At 35.4% G+C, this 13,522-nt stretch overlaps 1 protein-coding gene across 1 annotated transcript; it reads left to right on the top strand.

Moving 5' to 3' along the window:
• The first annotated feature begins 1,438 nt into the window (after positions 1-1,438).
• Positions 1,439-13,469, top strand: LOC129886971 (carotenoid 9,10(9',10')-cleavage dioxygenase 1-like). The gene is made up of 14 exons (XM_055961891.1): positions 1,439-1,734; positions 2,754-2,824; positions 3,081-3,095; positions 3,814-3,925; positions 5,534-5,633; positions 5,804-5,866; positions 6,583-6,693; positions 7,208-7,392; positions 8,415-8,553; positions 10,220-10,340; positions 10,417-10,518; positions 10,810-11,061; positions 12,914-13,025; positions 13,203-13,469. The coding sequence occupies exons 1-14, from the start codon at positions 1,483-1,485 to the stop codon at positions 13,230-13,232; spliced, it is 1,665 nt and encodes a 554-aa protein (XP_055817866.1). The 5' UTR covers positions 1,439-1,482; the 3' UTR covers positions 13,233-13,469.
• The last annotated feature ends 53 nt before the right edge of the window (positions 13,470-13,522 follow it).

The raw sequence follows: 13,522 nt of genomic DNA, 5'->3' as shown, positions 1-13,522 counted from the left end.
AAAGTATTTTCTATGCCAAAAGTAAAAAAGAACGACGTACAATACAAATGTCCATTTCATACTATGTGCCACATAATTTATGTTTAATTGGCAATTGCCCATTGAAAAATGATCTAAAATGATTTCCAAAAATAAAATACTTCCTATGTGATTTATTTTTTTCCCCTCCCAATCGCCACGTAGGTTTGGGTGTTTTATATTTGAATCATTCAGCTAATGTCAGGGAAATTTTTTTTGTATTGATGATATAACGAATTGTAATTTATCCATCGTTATCAACCAAAACAATCAGATTTGTTTTTTTAAAAAAGTAGGCATACAACGTATAAACAATTCATGTTCTATCGTAGAGTTTTATTTTTCGTATATTAAAAAAATAAATTTGATCCTTTTCCCTTTAAAAAAAAATGTTACTCTCCATTCTCTTTTTAGTGACTTGTACGGACTTGGTTGGCTTAGGAAAAAATTACTTAATAATGTTAATTAAGTTGTAATTATTTTATTTATTACTAATAGATGCATATATATGCATAGGAAAATGTATAGAAATTCTTAAAGACGTTTTAGAAATTGGTTCCATCAAATATCGATACGTGGCAGCAGTATCTCCACCAGCTTAACGGTATCGACACGTTGAGATTGAAAAGTTATTTTAGTAGTTAACATATTGTGTCTATTGAAATGATGATATTGTAAAATTAAGTGTATTTTTACACTAATTTTTATATGTATAGAGATGCGTTACTGATTTTCATATCTATAATATTATATTATGATACTTCGTACAACTTTTTTTTATTTATGAAATTGCCATATTTATAAAGTTGTTATTTTACACGTTCTTTTATTTATTTATTTGATGTATAAAATTTACAAGTTATTAATTTATTTATGCCATTGCGCAAAAATTGCACTAAAACAACAGCTAAAACTAAACTTAAAATTCATCAAAAACCCACATTAAAACAACAATAAATTGGAGCAAAAACTGAGCTAAAATAATTTAGGATAAATAATATAAAAAAAAAATAAGTTCGGGGATACTCACATAGTTTAGAAGTGTGTAATTAATATAAAAAATTAAATGTAAAAAATAATAGAACCTCACGTAGTTTAGATAAGGTATGTAACCAACGTGTGACAATTTCATCGTAATTCAAAGAATTTCTTATACTTTATCTCTTTATATTACTACACATTTTAAGATAATAAGTTGTAGTGCAGTGGTAAGACTGTTTATCCTTAATCAGAGATATCAAGTTTGAGTCTGGATATGAAAAAAAACCTGTTGGGAGTGTCACTCTCAAATAAGTCTTGTAGTGCGTGATTCAGATTTAGTCAAAAATTCAAACACCGGATGAAAAAAAAAAGAGTGAATTTTCACATTAAATTATTTTTCAATAAATAGGAGCAACAAGCCATGCACTAGTATTTACTGGTGACCCTTTATATAGTAAAGCACATCACAGCACTAGAAATTTGATGTTAGAGAGAAAGAGAGAGAAAATGGGTAGGAAAGAAGAGAATGTAGTGGCGAGAATTGGAGGAGGAGTGTTGGTGGTTGATCCAAAGCCACAAAATGGAGTCGCTGCAAAGGCCATAGACTGGTTAGAATGGGCGATCATCAAATTAATGAACGACTCTACCAAGCCACTCCCCTTTCTTCACGGCAATTTTGAACCTACTCATGAAACTCCTCCACTTAAAGACCTTCCCGTTAAAGGACATCTTCCGGTCAGTTCACTTCAAAGTTTTTTCGAACAGAACTTTAGGCATTGGTAAATCTAAGTGCATTTTGATAAATAGTCGGTGTTAGTTGTAGGAAACTCGCAATACACTAGATAGTTCTTTATCAGAAAGGAAACTCACAAAAAAGTGATATTTTTGATCATTTTTGCCAGTAATAAACAAATGAAACTTGTGGTGCGAAACTACCTATCTCATTTTTCTTTGTTATAGTATTTTTGAAATTTGTGTCCTTAAACGTGTCACAATATTTGTGTGGTTATAAAATTTTGTCAGGGTAAAATGAGGATTGTGAAGTTAATTGTTCTCAAATTGAGACCAAATATGCTTGAACCAGTTAGAACAATATGATTGTTAAAGTTAACTTGTATCAGAGTGTAATAGACTGGGTTATTTGCATAGTCGCAGAATATGCATATTTGAGACTGAATTCTGTAACTGTATTCTACAGAATGTGCTTTTGAGAGTTCAGTTCATAGAACATGCGGAGTTACACTATTTATATATGGTTAAAATTATTTTTTACGTAATCTTGAACCCCTTTTGGCATTTTCGTGTGTTTACTTTTTATATTTCAAACCCCCTTGGTGAAAAATCCTGGCTCCGCCACTAAGTCTCATTGGCTCATGATAAAAAGGAGTAATTAGATATGTGATAGTCAGCAGGGGAGGTGTCAAGAACTTCAGCTGTACCAATGAATCAATTGATATTGGTCTGTCCTGAGGAAGGAAAATGTTAGATGATTAACAAACAAGCTTTACTTCTTAAAAATACTAATCAGTTGATATTTTGTTCCTTATGTTTTTTCTCGACTTCCTTTTGTCCCCATAATACTTTCATGTTTGCTGCGTGGGAACTGATTGGCGATGGAACATATTCATTTTCCGTTCTTTCCTTAATCTCAAGTATAGAGGAGAACATGTCTGATGTAACTTAAGTTTTTGAGGTCTTCCTTTTATGTTGGCTTCGAAGATATCTAATAATTCATCATGAACTTTCTATGACAGGAGTGCCTGAACGGTGAGTTTGTCAGGGTTGGTCCAAATCCTAAATTTTCTCCAGTTGCTGGCTATCATTGGTATTTTCTTCTCTTCATAACCTATTTTCATCACTGACTTTATCATCCCTTCAATTCTTCTCCTTTCCTACACCAAAACAAATACAATCCCTGAGCTTACATAACAAAAGAATTCATCATTCTTGTTCATTCTTTGTTAATAAAGAGATTCTGGTTAGAATTGCATTTTGCCTCTTCTTCAACATAATTGATACTCCCTCCGTTTACTTTAACTTGTCCACAGTATTAAACTCAGCCTTACTTCCTCTCTATGCAGGTTTGATGGAGATGGGTACTCTCTTGCAGTCTTGACTTTTCAATTTAGAGTACACATCAAATTATTTTGAAAAAGAAGTGCCACTAGTATTGTACTCTTTCACTTGTTTTGAGCAACACCGGTGTCTTCATTTTGCTGAAATTGGATTAGATTATTGCATTTCATGTGTTTAATCGACTATATGGGTTGTATAATGAGGCAAGGAATTCACACGTGATAATCTTTTGAAAACATTCATATTGTTGTAGTCTTCTCTTAACTGATCACTTCCTATGGCTTGTCGACCTTATGTGGCTCTTTAAACTTTTAACTCAATAATACTATGTCATATTAGCAATTCAGATTTGGTATACAGATGGTTATGCTTGTTTCTAGATATTCAGAGTAAAGATAATTGATGATTCGGACATTCCTTAATATCAGGGCCAACTTTGTTCATTTTCTTGTCTATCTACTCTGTCTGCTAGTTAAGAGGCAGCATACTATGCAAAAGATTTATTTTTTGAATTGTCTTATGATGCAGCATTAAGTGATCGGTCATTGCTTTATTCGTTTACTTTTCTTATTTGCCTTTTAACAATGACAACAAAATTTGTTTGGTGTATCTACATTGCTATGTTTCATGCTGCTTTTAATATGTAGAGGGGCATATGTGAATGTGAAGGTAAAATTCGTCGTTATTGTATGACATCAGAGAAAACTGCTACCTTGATTAACATTGCTTTTCCTTCAGCATGATTCATGGCTTGCAAATTAAGGATGGAAAAGCAACATATGTCTCACGTTTTGTGAGGACATCGCGTCTTAAGCAAGAAGAGTTCTTTGGAGGAGCTAAATTTATGAAGGTGAACATTTGTTTTAAAGTTCTTACCCTCAGGTTTCTTTGTCTGACAATCTTTTATTCTATGAAACTTCAAACAATAATTATTTGAAGTTTTTTAAGCTTAATGTGATCTTCTGTCTGTTTTTTTTAAGAAGACATGGAGCCTGTTCTCTCATAAAGTATTCTTTATCTAGAAAACTAGCATAAATTTTTCACTAAGTATTTTGGAATATTAACATGTGACATTCTGTTGTTGTATGACATGCTCTGTTATCCTCATCTTATCGTATAACGATCATCACCAAAAGTAAGGAAATGAAGGGGAAAAAAGGAAACCCTTAGTTTCCTGTGGTAAACAATGCTTTGGTTTGAGTGTAGTGTTCTACTTTTTCCTTTATTTCAGGCACATATTCAGCTGAAAAAAATGTTTTGTCAGTCTCCAGTCCTTCACTTAGCAATTATTTTATCGCATTTTTATTTGGTATATCTTTGTTATCTGGTATCTTACTAGGACCTCAAGATTATCGCATTTTGTTGCTCCTGTTTCTTGATAGATTTAACCTCCCCATTTTGATTTTTTCTCCAATTCTTTGTCCTCATTGTGAGAGTACAGATAATCTTAAAGTACTCAATGACTTCTGTTCATTTATATAATCATCCCACATGGTTTATGTATGGGCTACCAGAGGGGTTTATTAATGTCTTGGTATACTCCACCTGTTTCTGTAACGTTTTAGGTTGGTGAGTATCAGTTATTGTGGTGCTTTATTGATGTCTACAAGTTTTAGAAAGCAATTTTTTTCAAAAAGTTTCTGTTAGACAATCAGAAAGCAAAGTAGAAGCATTGGGGGAAGAGATGCTGGTGAAAATTTGATGATTATTGAGATTGCTTTCCCAGATAAAGAGTCGTTATTTGTATACTCAGCTTTAGAATATGGAATGACTGGAAAGAAACAACTATTGTCATTCTGTCTTCACATTGGTACCAGTGTTATCAAAAGTGGAAAGCAAAAAAAAGCTCTAAGGTCCATTGGGGATTTAAGCGCAAAGCGAATTAAAGCGTGGACTTGAATTTAATGGAGAAAAAAACCCAAATTTACATGTTTAGTCCAAGACTAATAATTATAAGCATGAATAACAAATACATGGACAAAGAAATTGATTTTTTTTACGATAAAATGAAATATCAATTATTTAGTGTCACCTAGGCAAAGAACGCTCATTCGCATGGAAAAGTTTGTCTTAGAGCCTTGATGATGCTGAAGCGTACATTAAGCGAGGATAAGCGCTCAACATATTTTGAGCTTCACTTTAACCGCACCTCAGACAACACTGATTAGTACTATGGTAAGTTTGCAATCAAAATGATTTTCCACTTAAATGACCAACTCATATTTCTTGGTCTACTTGTTCGTAATTGAACCTGTTATGAGTGGTAAAACATTACAGAGTGGTTCTGAATATCCAATCACTTACCCGGATTCACCTCATAGCTAGCTACTTTCTGATGTTGGATGCATTCTTATCCAATGTTAAGACATTAATTTTTGATGTCCTCAACTTGATGCCATTACTGTGTCAAGGAGCCATTTTTTTGTATATTATTTAGTCTTTACTATTCTATTTGCAGATTGGAGATCTTAAAGGGCTGTTCGGGTTGTTCTCAGTATATATTTACATGCTCAGGGAAAAGCTGAAAGTCTTGGACACTTCCTATGGACATGGCACAGGTAGGACAGAAAGGTTTGAGGTTGTATGATGTTTTTATCTTGATGGTACCTTTGCAACAAGATTTTTGTTGTAGGAACTAAATCTCTTGCGTATCATATACACATGTTTTCTATACCTTTGCGAGACATATAAGGAGGAAACAATTTTTTTTCTTTTTACCTTCTTTCAGCTAATACAGCTATGATATATCACCACGGGAAGCTTTTGGCTCTTCATGAGGGTGATAAACCATGTAAGTCACTTCTCCGTTTGATCTATGAACGGAAAAACTTAAGCTATCTATCATCTAAATGCTCGCTAGCCTGAATATGCTGTTAAGGTTCTTTGACATCTTATAGTTAATTACTTTCTTTAATTTATTCTGTAAGACTAACTTTTTAATTCCCGGAGATGAACTTATATGTATTCAAGCTGCCAAACAGTGATTTGATTAATTTTTAGTAAGATTGCTATTTGTTGTTGAAGGGGAGCCTTGGAGTAACTGGTGAAGTTATTGCTATGTGACCAGGAAGTCACGGGTTCAAGCCTTGGAAACAGCCTCTGGCAGAAATGCAAGGTAAGGCTACGTACAATAGACCCTTGTGGTCAGGCCCTTCCCCGGACCCTGCGCATAGCGGGAGCTTTAGTGCACCGGGCTGCCCCTTATTGCTATTTGTTGTTGAAGTTTGTGACTGTGTGCAACTGAAGGACCCAATTATTGGGGGGCAGCCCGGTGCACTAAGCTCCCGCTATGCGCACGGTCCGGGGAAGGGTCCGACCACAAGGGTCTATTGTACGCAGCCTTACCTTGCATTTCTGCCAGATGCTATTTCCAAGGCTTGAACCTGTGACCTCCTGGTCACATCACAACAACTTTACCAGTTACTCCAAGGCTCCTCTTCAAAGGACCCAATTATTGGTATACTGTTTTTCCTTCTCATATTGACAAAATGAAAATTCTGTTCACAGACGTGGTTAAAGTTTTGGAGGATGGAGATCTGCAAACGCTTGGCATGCTGGATTATGATAAAAGGTTGCAACATTCCTTTACTGCTCACCCAAAGGTTGACCCTGTAACTGGTAAGCGAACAGTCGTGTGAATCCGCTACGAATTATGGAAATAAATGTGACATGCTTTATTGTTCCAGTCCTTTGTTCATAAAGAATGCTACCTAAAGTTTTAAAAAGGAACATTCATACTGTGGCTATCAGCTCATCACTACCTTGTATCCTTTCCTTTAGTTGCAAAATCCTCCGAGTTGTTTCTTAAATGAACAGGGTTCTCCTCCCATTTCAGACCCTAACATTCCGATTGCCATATCTGTCATTACTTGAATGGAGATATAAAAACCTTTGAAATTCCTGTTACTATCCACTACCATATTATGGAAGTACATTTAACTAATTAGGTAGCCTTTATTTGGGAAAGAACTTGGGTGTCCAGGTGCATTTTGTTCAAATGTACAACGAAAACCAAATACGGATCTAAAATAAAGCTGGGGAAAGCTGGGGTGTAAAATATACTATGATCCCTTTATTAAATTGTATATTGTTTTGCAAATACAAAGTTTGACTTGAAAATATTTGCATGCAGGGGAAATGTTTACTTTTGGCTACGCGCAGACACCACCTTTCGCTACATATAGAGTCATATCCAAGGATGGTGTCATGCAAGATCCAGTTCCAATAACGATACCAGCATCTGTTATGATGCACGATTTTGCTATTACTGAAAATTATGCAATTATGATGGATCTTCCGATGTACTTCAGACCAAAGGTATGCCTCCTTTACAAAAAAATTAAACTAATTTTTTCTTTGGAGAGTTTTTGGATTTCCTCTTCTGATGACTATGACAGAAGCTATTCTGAAAGAGAAATTTCTATCTTATATAAAAAGTTCTCTTTTCCTCTTTGAGTTATCAGCTATCTTTTGGCTCTTTAGTTTGGAATCCCATTTTCGGTCTTTGTCTTGAACATGGAACTTGTAGAAGGAAGTTTCAAATTTTTGCCTTATTGGAGTGTGCTAGATGCATTTGAAATAATTGAAGTGTGTAAAACTGATGCAGTGTTAGATGACGCATCAAAACCAAAATAGTGAGGTAGCATCATCTTCTTTATAAATTTGAGTTCTTGGAGACAGTGCCGTTGTCTTATAAGCAAAGGGGTAACGTAAAGTTATGGAGAAATGGGGAAAAATAATTTTAAATGTCTTGGGATTGTAAGTAAATTCTGGTGGACAAAGTACAATTACGTGACTGGATGTTTGAAATACTTATTAATCTATGATCAGTGAGCCATATTGGAATCAGCAAACTTCTTGTTTGTTCATTTTGCTTCTGAAGAGTGCGGCAGTGTCTCCTTCAAATTATACACTTATCTATATTGTAAAAGAATAGAACATTGCAGTCTATAGGTGGAGATCAATTAGATAAAGCGAATATTTTGAAAACTAGACATTAAATGTGAAATAATTAATGGAGTATTTCTTTGTACTGTTGAATGATGTAAAGTTAAATGTGAATGCAATAGATTTGGGTATTCAGTCTTCTAGTGCCTAACAAATAATCTATGGTTCCTTCAAGTTCAGTATTCATCAGATCAACTTTGAGATGTGCTATCCATATGCATACGGAAGTTCACTACATGTTATCTGCATGTTTACACTTGATGCCTTGACAGATGATTGGAAGTTAAATTGCTTGGCTCAATCAATCGCTTGAAAGTTTCCTCATGCTTGTTTTCAAAATTAATCATGAAAGTGAGATCAGATGATTAATGAGCTGCTATGTATTTTTTTAGGAAATGGTGAAGAATAAACAGCTGGCATACAGCTTTGACCCCACAAAGAAGGCTCGTTTTGGAGTTCTTCCACGCTACGCAAAGAATGAATCCCTAATCAAGTGGTTCGAACTTCCTAACTGCTTCATATTCCATAATGGTATGAAATTTTGAAATTTGAAATTCTTTTCGTTTTTATATCTGAAATTTGGAAGTTCGTGCCCTAAATGGTAAAATAGAACAAAACTCTAGCCAAGAGGTAGATATCAGTGTATTATTGTTCATTTCTCTTGATTATTTCACGGAGCAAGTTTCACTTCATTTGGTAATCCTCTTATGAAATATCTCCATTAAGCTGATTACAGAAAATAATCATCATGTAGAGCAGGTTATTTCCATTGAAGTTTTACATTTTGTCCTTTGCTTTTTCGGCAAATAATTATCCAGTTTTCCTAAACTGTTGGATGGTAAACATTAGGCATAATACATAAAACTCAAACTTGGCCCCAACTGGCAAGTAAGCACTCCAACTTTGAGAATACATAATACGAGTTGAGGTGTCTAGATGTGCATTCTCAAAGTTGGAGTATTTACTTGCTGGCTAAGACCAAGTTTGTGTGTCTATTTATGTGTTATGTCTTTACATTATTTGCAGGAATTTAGTAACTCCAGGCAAATTAACTTCATTAACATTTGAGTGAGACGGCCAACAAAAGTAAAAATGAAAATGAATCTTTTGGCTATGCCTTTGATGGCAATCATGGCTTGTCATGTGGTACTGACCTACATTATTTGGCCTGTTAGGAGTGCATTTCTTAGGCATTATAACTCCGTGTATTTTTCTTGGCAACAACTTCCTTCAAATCTTATTGTGCTTGATAAATGTACTTCATTTCACTCAAACTGGCATGTGGCTACATTTACCTTTGATGAAAATGTGGAACTTGGGATGACACATGTCAAATTTTAATTTGTGTATAATCTCTCAAGAAACTTGAGAATTAACCCATAAGCAACTTACAGAATAAGTGAAACTTGTAAAGGACTAGATTTATCTTCATACACCTGTGCTCCTGAAAGAGAAGTTACTTGAGTAAGATTTTAACTGATTCCTTTGGTGGAAAAGGAGTCTGAGTTCCTTCATAGAAACTTCCTCTTCGATAAAGTAACAAACTGAAAGAAAGAAAGAAAGAAAGAAGGGGATTCAACAAGATTGTAGATGGTCTCTAGTCCTGATGTCTGATCTTGACATATTTCCATGTGAGCTCAGCGGGGCGCTAATAAATAGGTGGATACCTTGAAAAGCCTCATGCTGGGTCTATGCTGCACAAAAGAGAAGACCTTTTCTTACTCTTCAGCTCCCAGTAATTTCTTCCTTACGAAAGAGAAGACCTTTTCTTACTCTTCAGCTCCCAGTAATTTCTTCCTTTTTCTATCGATATAGGGTGAGTGCAGACCGTAAGGTGAATACCTTGAAAAGCCTCATGCTGGGTCTATGCTGCACCAAAAAAAAAAATAGATTTCTACCAATCAACTGAGAAAACAGCTATCAACTTCATTGAACCTACTTCCTGATTTACTTTTATACAACTTTGAAGAGATGGATACAGTTTGGAACCAATGTAGATGGTTTGCACTTCTCAGATCGTCTTGTTATACATAATGACTACCTGTCTTTGAGTAACTTCTATTATAGACTGCAAAACCACAAAAATGTTTATCCTCTTATTGGACACCACCATTCATAAACTTCAACGTATCACAGGATATAAATGCTAACTCTTACTAACCGATCCAAACTGAGTTTTGTTTCATTGCTTGACCAGCCAATGCTTGGGAGGAGGGAGATGACGTGGTCTTGATCACTTCCCGCATGCAGAATCCAGATCTAGACGCGATTAATGGAACTGAAAAAGAAGAACAGCATGACGGTTTCACAAATGAGTTGTAGGGGACTCTAACCTGATGATCTTAATTGACTTTCAGATCTTTCAGTTATCTTGATTTCAGTCGTAATTGTCAGGTATGAGATGAGGTTCAATATGAAGAATGGTGTAGCATCACAGAAGAAACTGTCAGAGGCTGCGGTTGATTTTCCACGGATCAACGAGAACTACACTGGAAGGTCAGCTGTTACAAATTTTTCATTTTAATTCTGAAATTCTTGTACTACATAAAATATCCAGGATGTGGATTAATGGCTGTTAAAATGCTGCATAGGAAGTTAGCAACACCTTCATCTGCTGGCTGTCTATCTTGCTTCGTCTTTTATTCACAGCGTTGAGAGAATGCTTGCCTTATTTTAGTGATTTGATCATCTCATTTTCATTCCTTATGTGCCTTAATTTTAGTGATTTGATCATCTCACTTTCATTCCTTATGTTATCGTGATGATAGTGACTTTTGCAAAATTTAGGAAGCAACGCTATGTATATGGAACCATTTTAAACAACATTGCCAAGATCACAGGAGTTGTCAAATTTGATTTGCATGCGGAACCAGAGACTGGAAAAACAAAGCTTGAAGTAGGTGGAAATGTTCCTGGAATTTTTGACCTTGGACCTGGAAGATTTGGCTCAGAGGCAATATTTGTTCCCCGTCAGCCTGGGACAGAATGTGAAGAGGACGACGGCTACTTGATATTGTTCGTACATGATGAGAACACTGGGTACGCCTCTACCACTGTCTTGCATTGCATATACAGGATACACAGTTATTATAACTTGGACCTTTTCTCTGCGTGACCAAAACATGTGACATTGACTGTCTTTTAAGTTAAATTTATTTTTGTAAAGCAAACCAAAGTGGGAAGGGGATGTGGATGTGGATTTCATCTAAGTGTTTTCTGCTTCAAACCAAGTACTTAATAAGTAAAAGAGCATAATAATACAACTTGCCTTTCAATTATGATTTGAAGATTGTGGCATGTCCAAAAAAACTTTAAGGTGCCCTGTTAGGCAACCTACTGCTGAGAGGAAGTTATCATTCGATCAGTCAAACACACTGCAATATCAAACTAGTTAAGAGTCATGTTTATATTCCTCTCTATTTGGGTCCACTTTTATTGTAGAATTGGTAAGTGATTTGTCTTTTAAGGCAATTATGGGTTCTCTAGAATGAGATGGTCATTTAAATCTCTCAGTCTTTCCTACTCGGACTTAATATAAGATAGCAACACTAAGCCTTAATCCTGACTAGTTTGTATCGCTTATATGGATCATTTACTTCCATTATGTTCTATTAATAGTAATATCTAAAAGTCTGTTCCTTGGCATTTTTCGATTAAGCAACCTATGAATAGTTGTTTTTACACAAGCTACCTTCCAAACTAAAAGAAGACTGATTCCAAAAGATTGTAGGTCTTCTAAGTCAATTTCTCTCCATGAAATTGTATGTCTACCTTGTCCCTTTTAGTGCTTTCGATCTCCATAGTGTCACACCTACAAATTGGTGCACTTGGATGTCTATATAGGATATGTCCAAACCATTCTATGTGTGCGATTTGCACCCTTTTTAACCATTTGATAACTTTTAGTACTCTATATCTTAACATCCGCAATTATGTAACACTTCTCTTGTAGATATATTGTTATTGGGCATTAGAGCTTCAACATTCACTTCATATTATTAAATTGTTAGTCTCACAAGTGTTTAAAGGAATTTCCTTTCAATTTGTTAGGTATCTCCTGTATTGCCTAGCCTCTAGTGCACGTCCTATTCAACCATACTGTCTAGAATGTTTGCTCAAAGTTACAAACTTTTGGTTAAATCACTTAGAAGTTTTGTCAATTAACATGATAGCATCTACAAATCCCATACACCATAGAAACCTTATCATGACACTATTGATTAGTTCGTTGACAACTTAAGTACATGATTTCACGGTTGTAGAATACTCCTTTGTAATTCCTCTTCTCACACTTGTGACAACTCCTGCGTATCTTTTCCTTCTCCACACCCACAGGAGGACTTATTCTTGGTACTTATCATACTCTTTTTCTAAGTCATTATATACCATGTAGCGATCTATCTTCCTCTACAAGGGCAGCCCGGTGCACTAAAGCTCCCGCTATGCGCAAGGTTCGGGGAAGGACCCGACCACAAGGGTCTATTGTACGCAGCCTTACCTTGCATTTCTGCCAGAAGCTGTTTCCAAGGCTTGAACCCGTGACCTCCTGATCACATGGCAGCAACTTTACCAGTTACTCCAAGGCTCCCCTTCAGCGATCTATCTTCCTCTACATATTAATTTTCATCAGTTTTCTAAGGAAAAGTATAGCCCCCTACAACATATCTACTGGGCATAAACCTAAAATGGCTCTCTATCATCCTTGAATTATTTCCTTAAGATACAAATACTCAAAAAGGAGAATTCTTAGTTGAATAAAATATGAGTCCCAGATAGGTGAATGACCAATGTAATGCCTTTCCTTTCAGGGGTATAATTGTGTTCATTATTTTGTGCTAGAAACTTGAAATATTCTCTGACCAATTCCATTCTCTGGTTGTACATTATGCAGAAAGTCATCAGTGTATGTAATTGATGCGAAAACAATGTCAGCTGAACCTGTGGCAGTTGTTGAATTACCCAAAAGAGTTCCATATGGATTCCATGCCTTCTTTGTCACAGAGGTGAGTTAAGATTACATTCTTTGTCATATATTCTTGTTGCTGTTGAATGGATCAGAGTGCGATTAGACATGTGATCTCATTCTTGAACTTTCTGCAGAGTTGCAATTTGTTGTTTCTCTCTCTTAACTTGTTGATTAAACATGATCTCATTCTCTCAATTCATACTCCTCTGTACAGGAACAAATACAAGAACAAGCCAAAATGTGAGAGAGATACTTGTGAATAATGGATCAACAAGTCAGTCTACTTGCAACATGCAACTCTGTGTTCAGTTGGCATCATCTATATTATTCTGTGATATATATTGTAACTCTATATGTTCATAGTACCTGTTATAAGCCGGTGACTACTGGTAAGTAGAACATAGTAATAAATGTATGTCAAGTTTTCTGGATGTATCTACACTCACTCTACATAGTAATACAAGTTTTCTGGATCAGATAACTCGATCTGTTGTGTATGGAGAAGTTAACTTCTTAGGAGATGACTCTTCTATC

Source organism: Solanum dulcamara, chromosome 4, assembly GCF_947179165.1.
Source record: "Solanum dulcamara chromosome 4, daSolDulc1.2, whole genome shotgun sequence".
NCBI lineage: Eukaryota > Viridiplantae > Streptophyta > Magnoliopsida > Solanales > Solanaceae > Solanum > Solanum dulcamara.
Note: the sequence above shows the minus strand (reverse complement) of the source record. Positions and strands in the feature narration are given on the sequence as shown.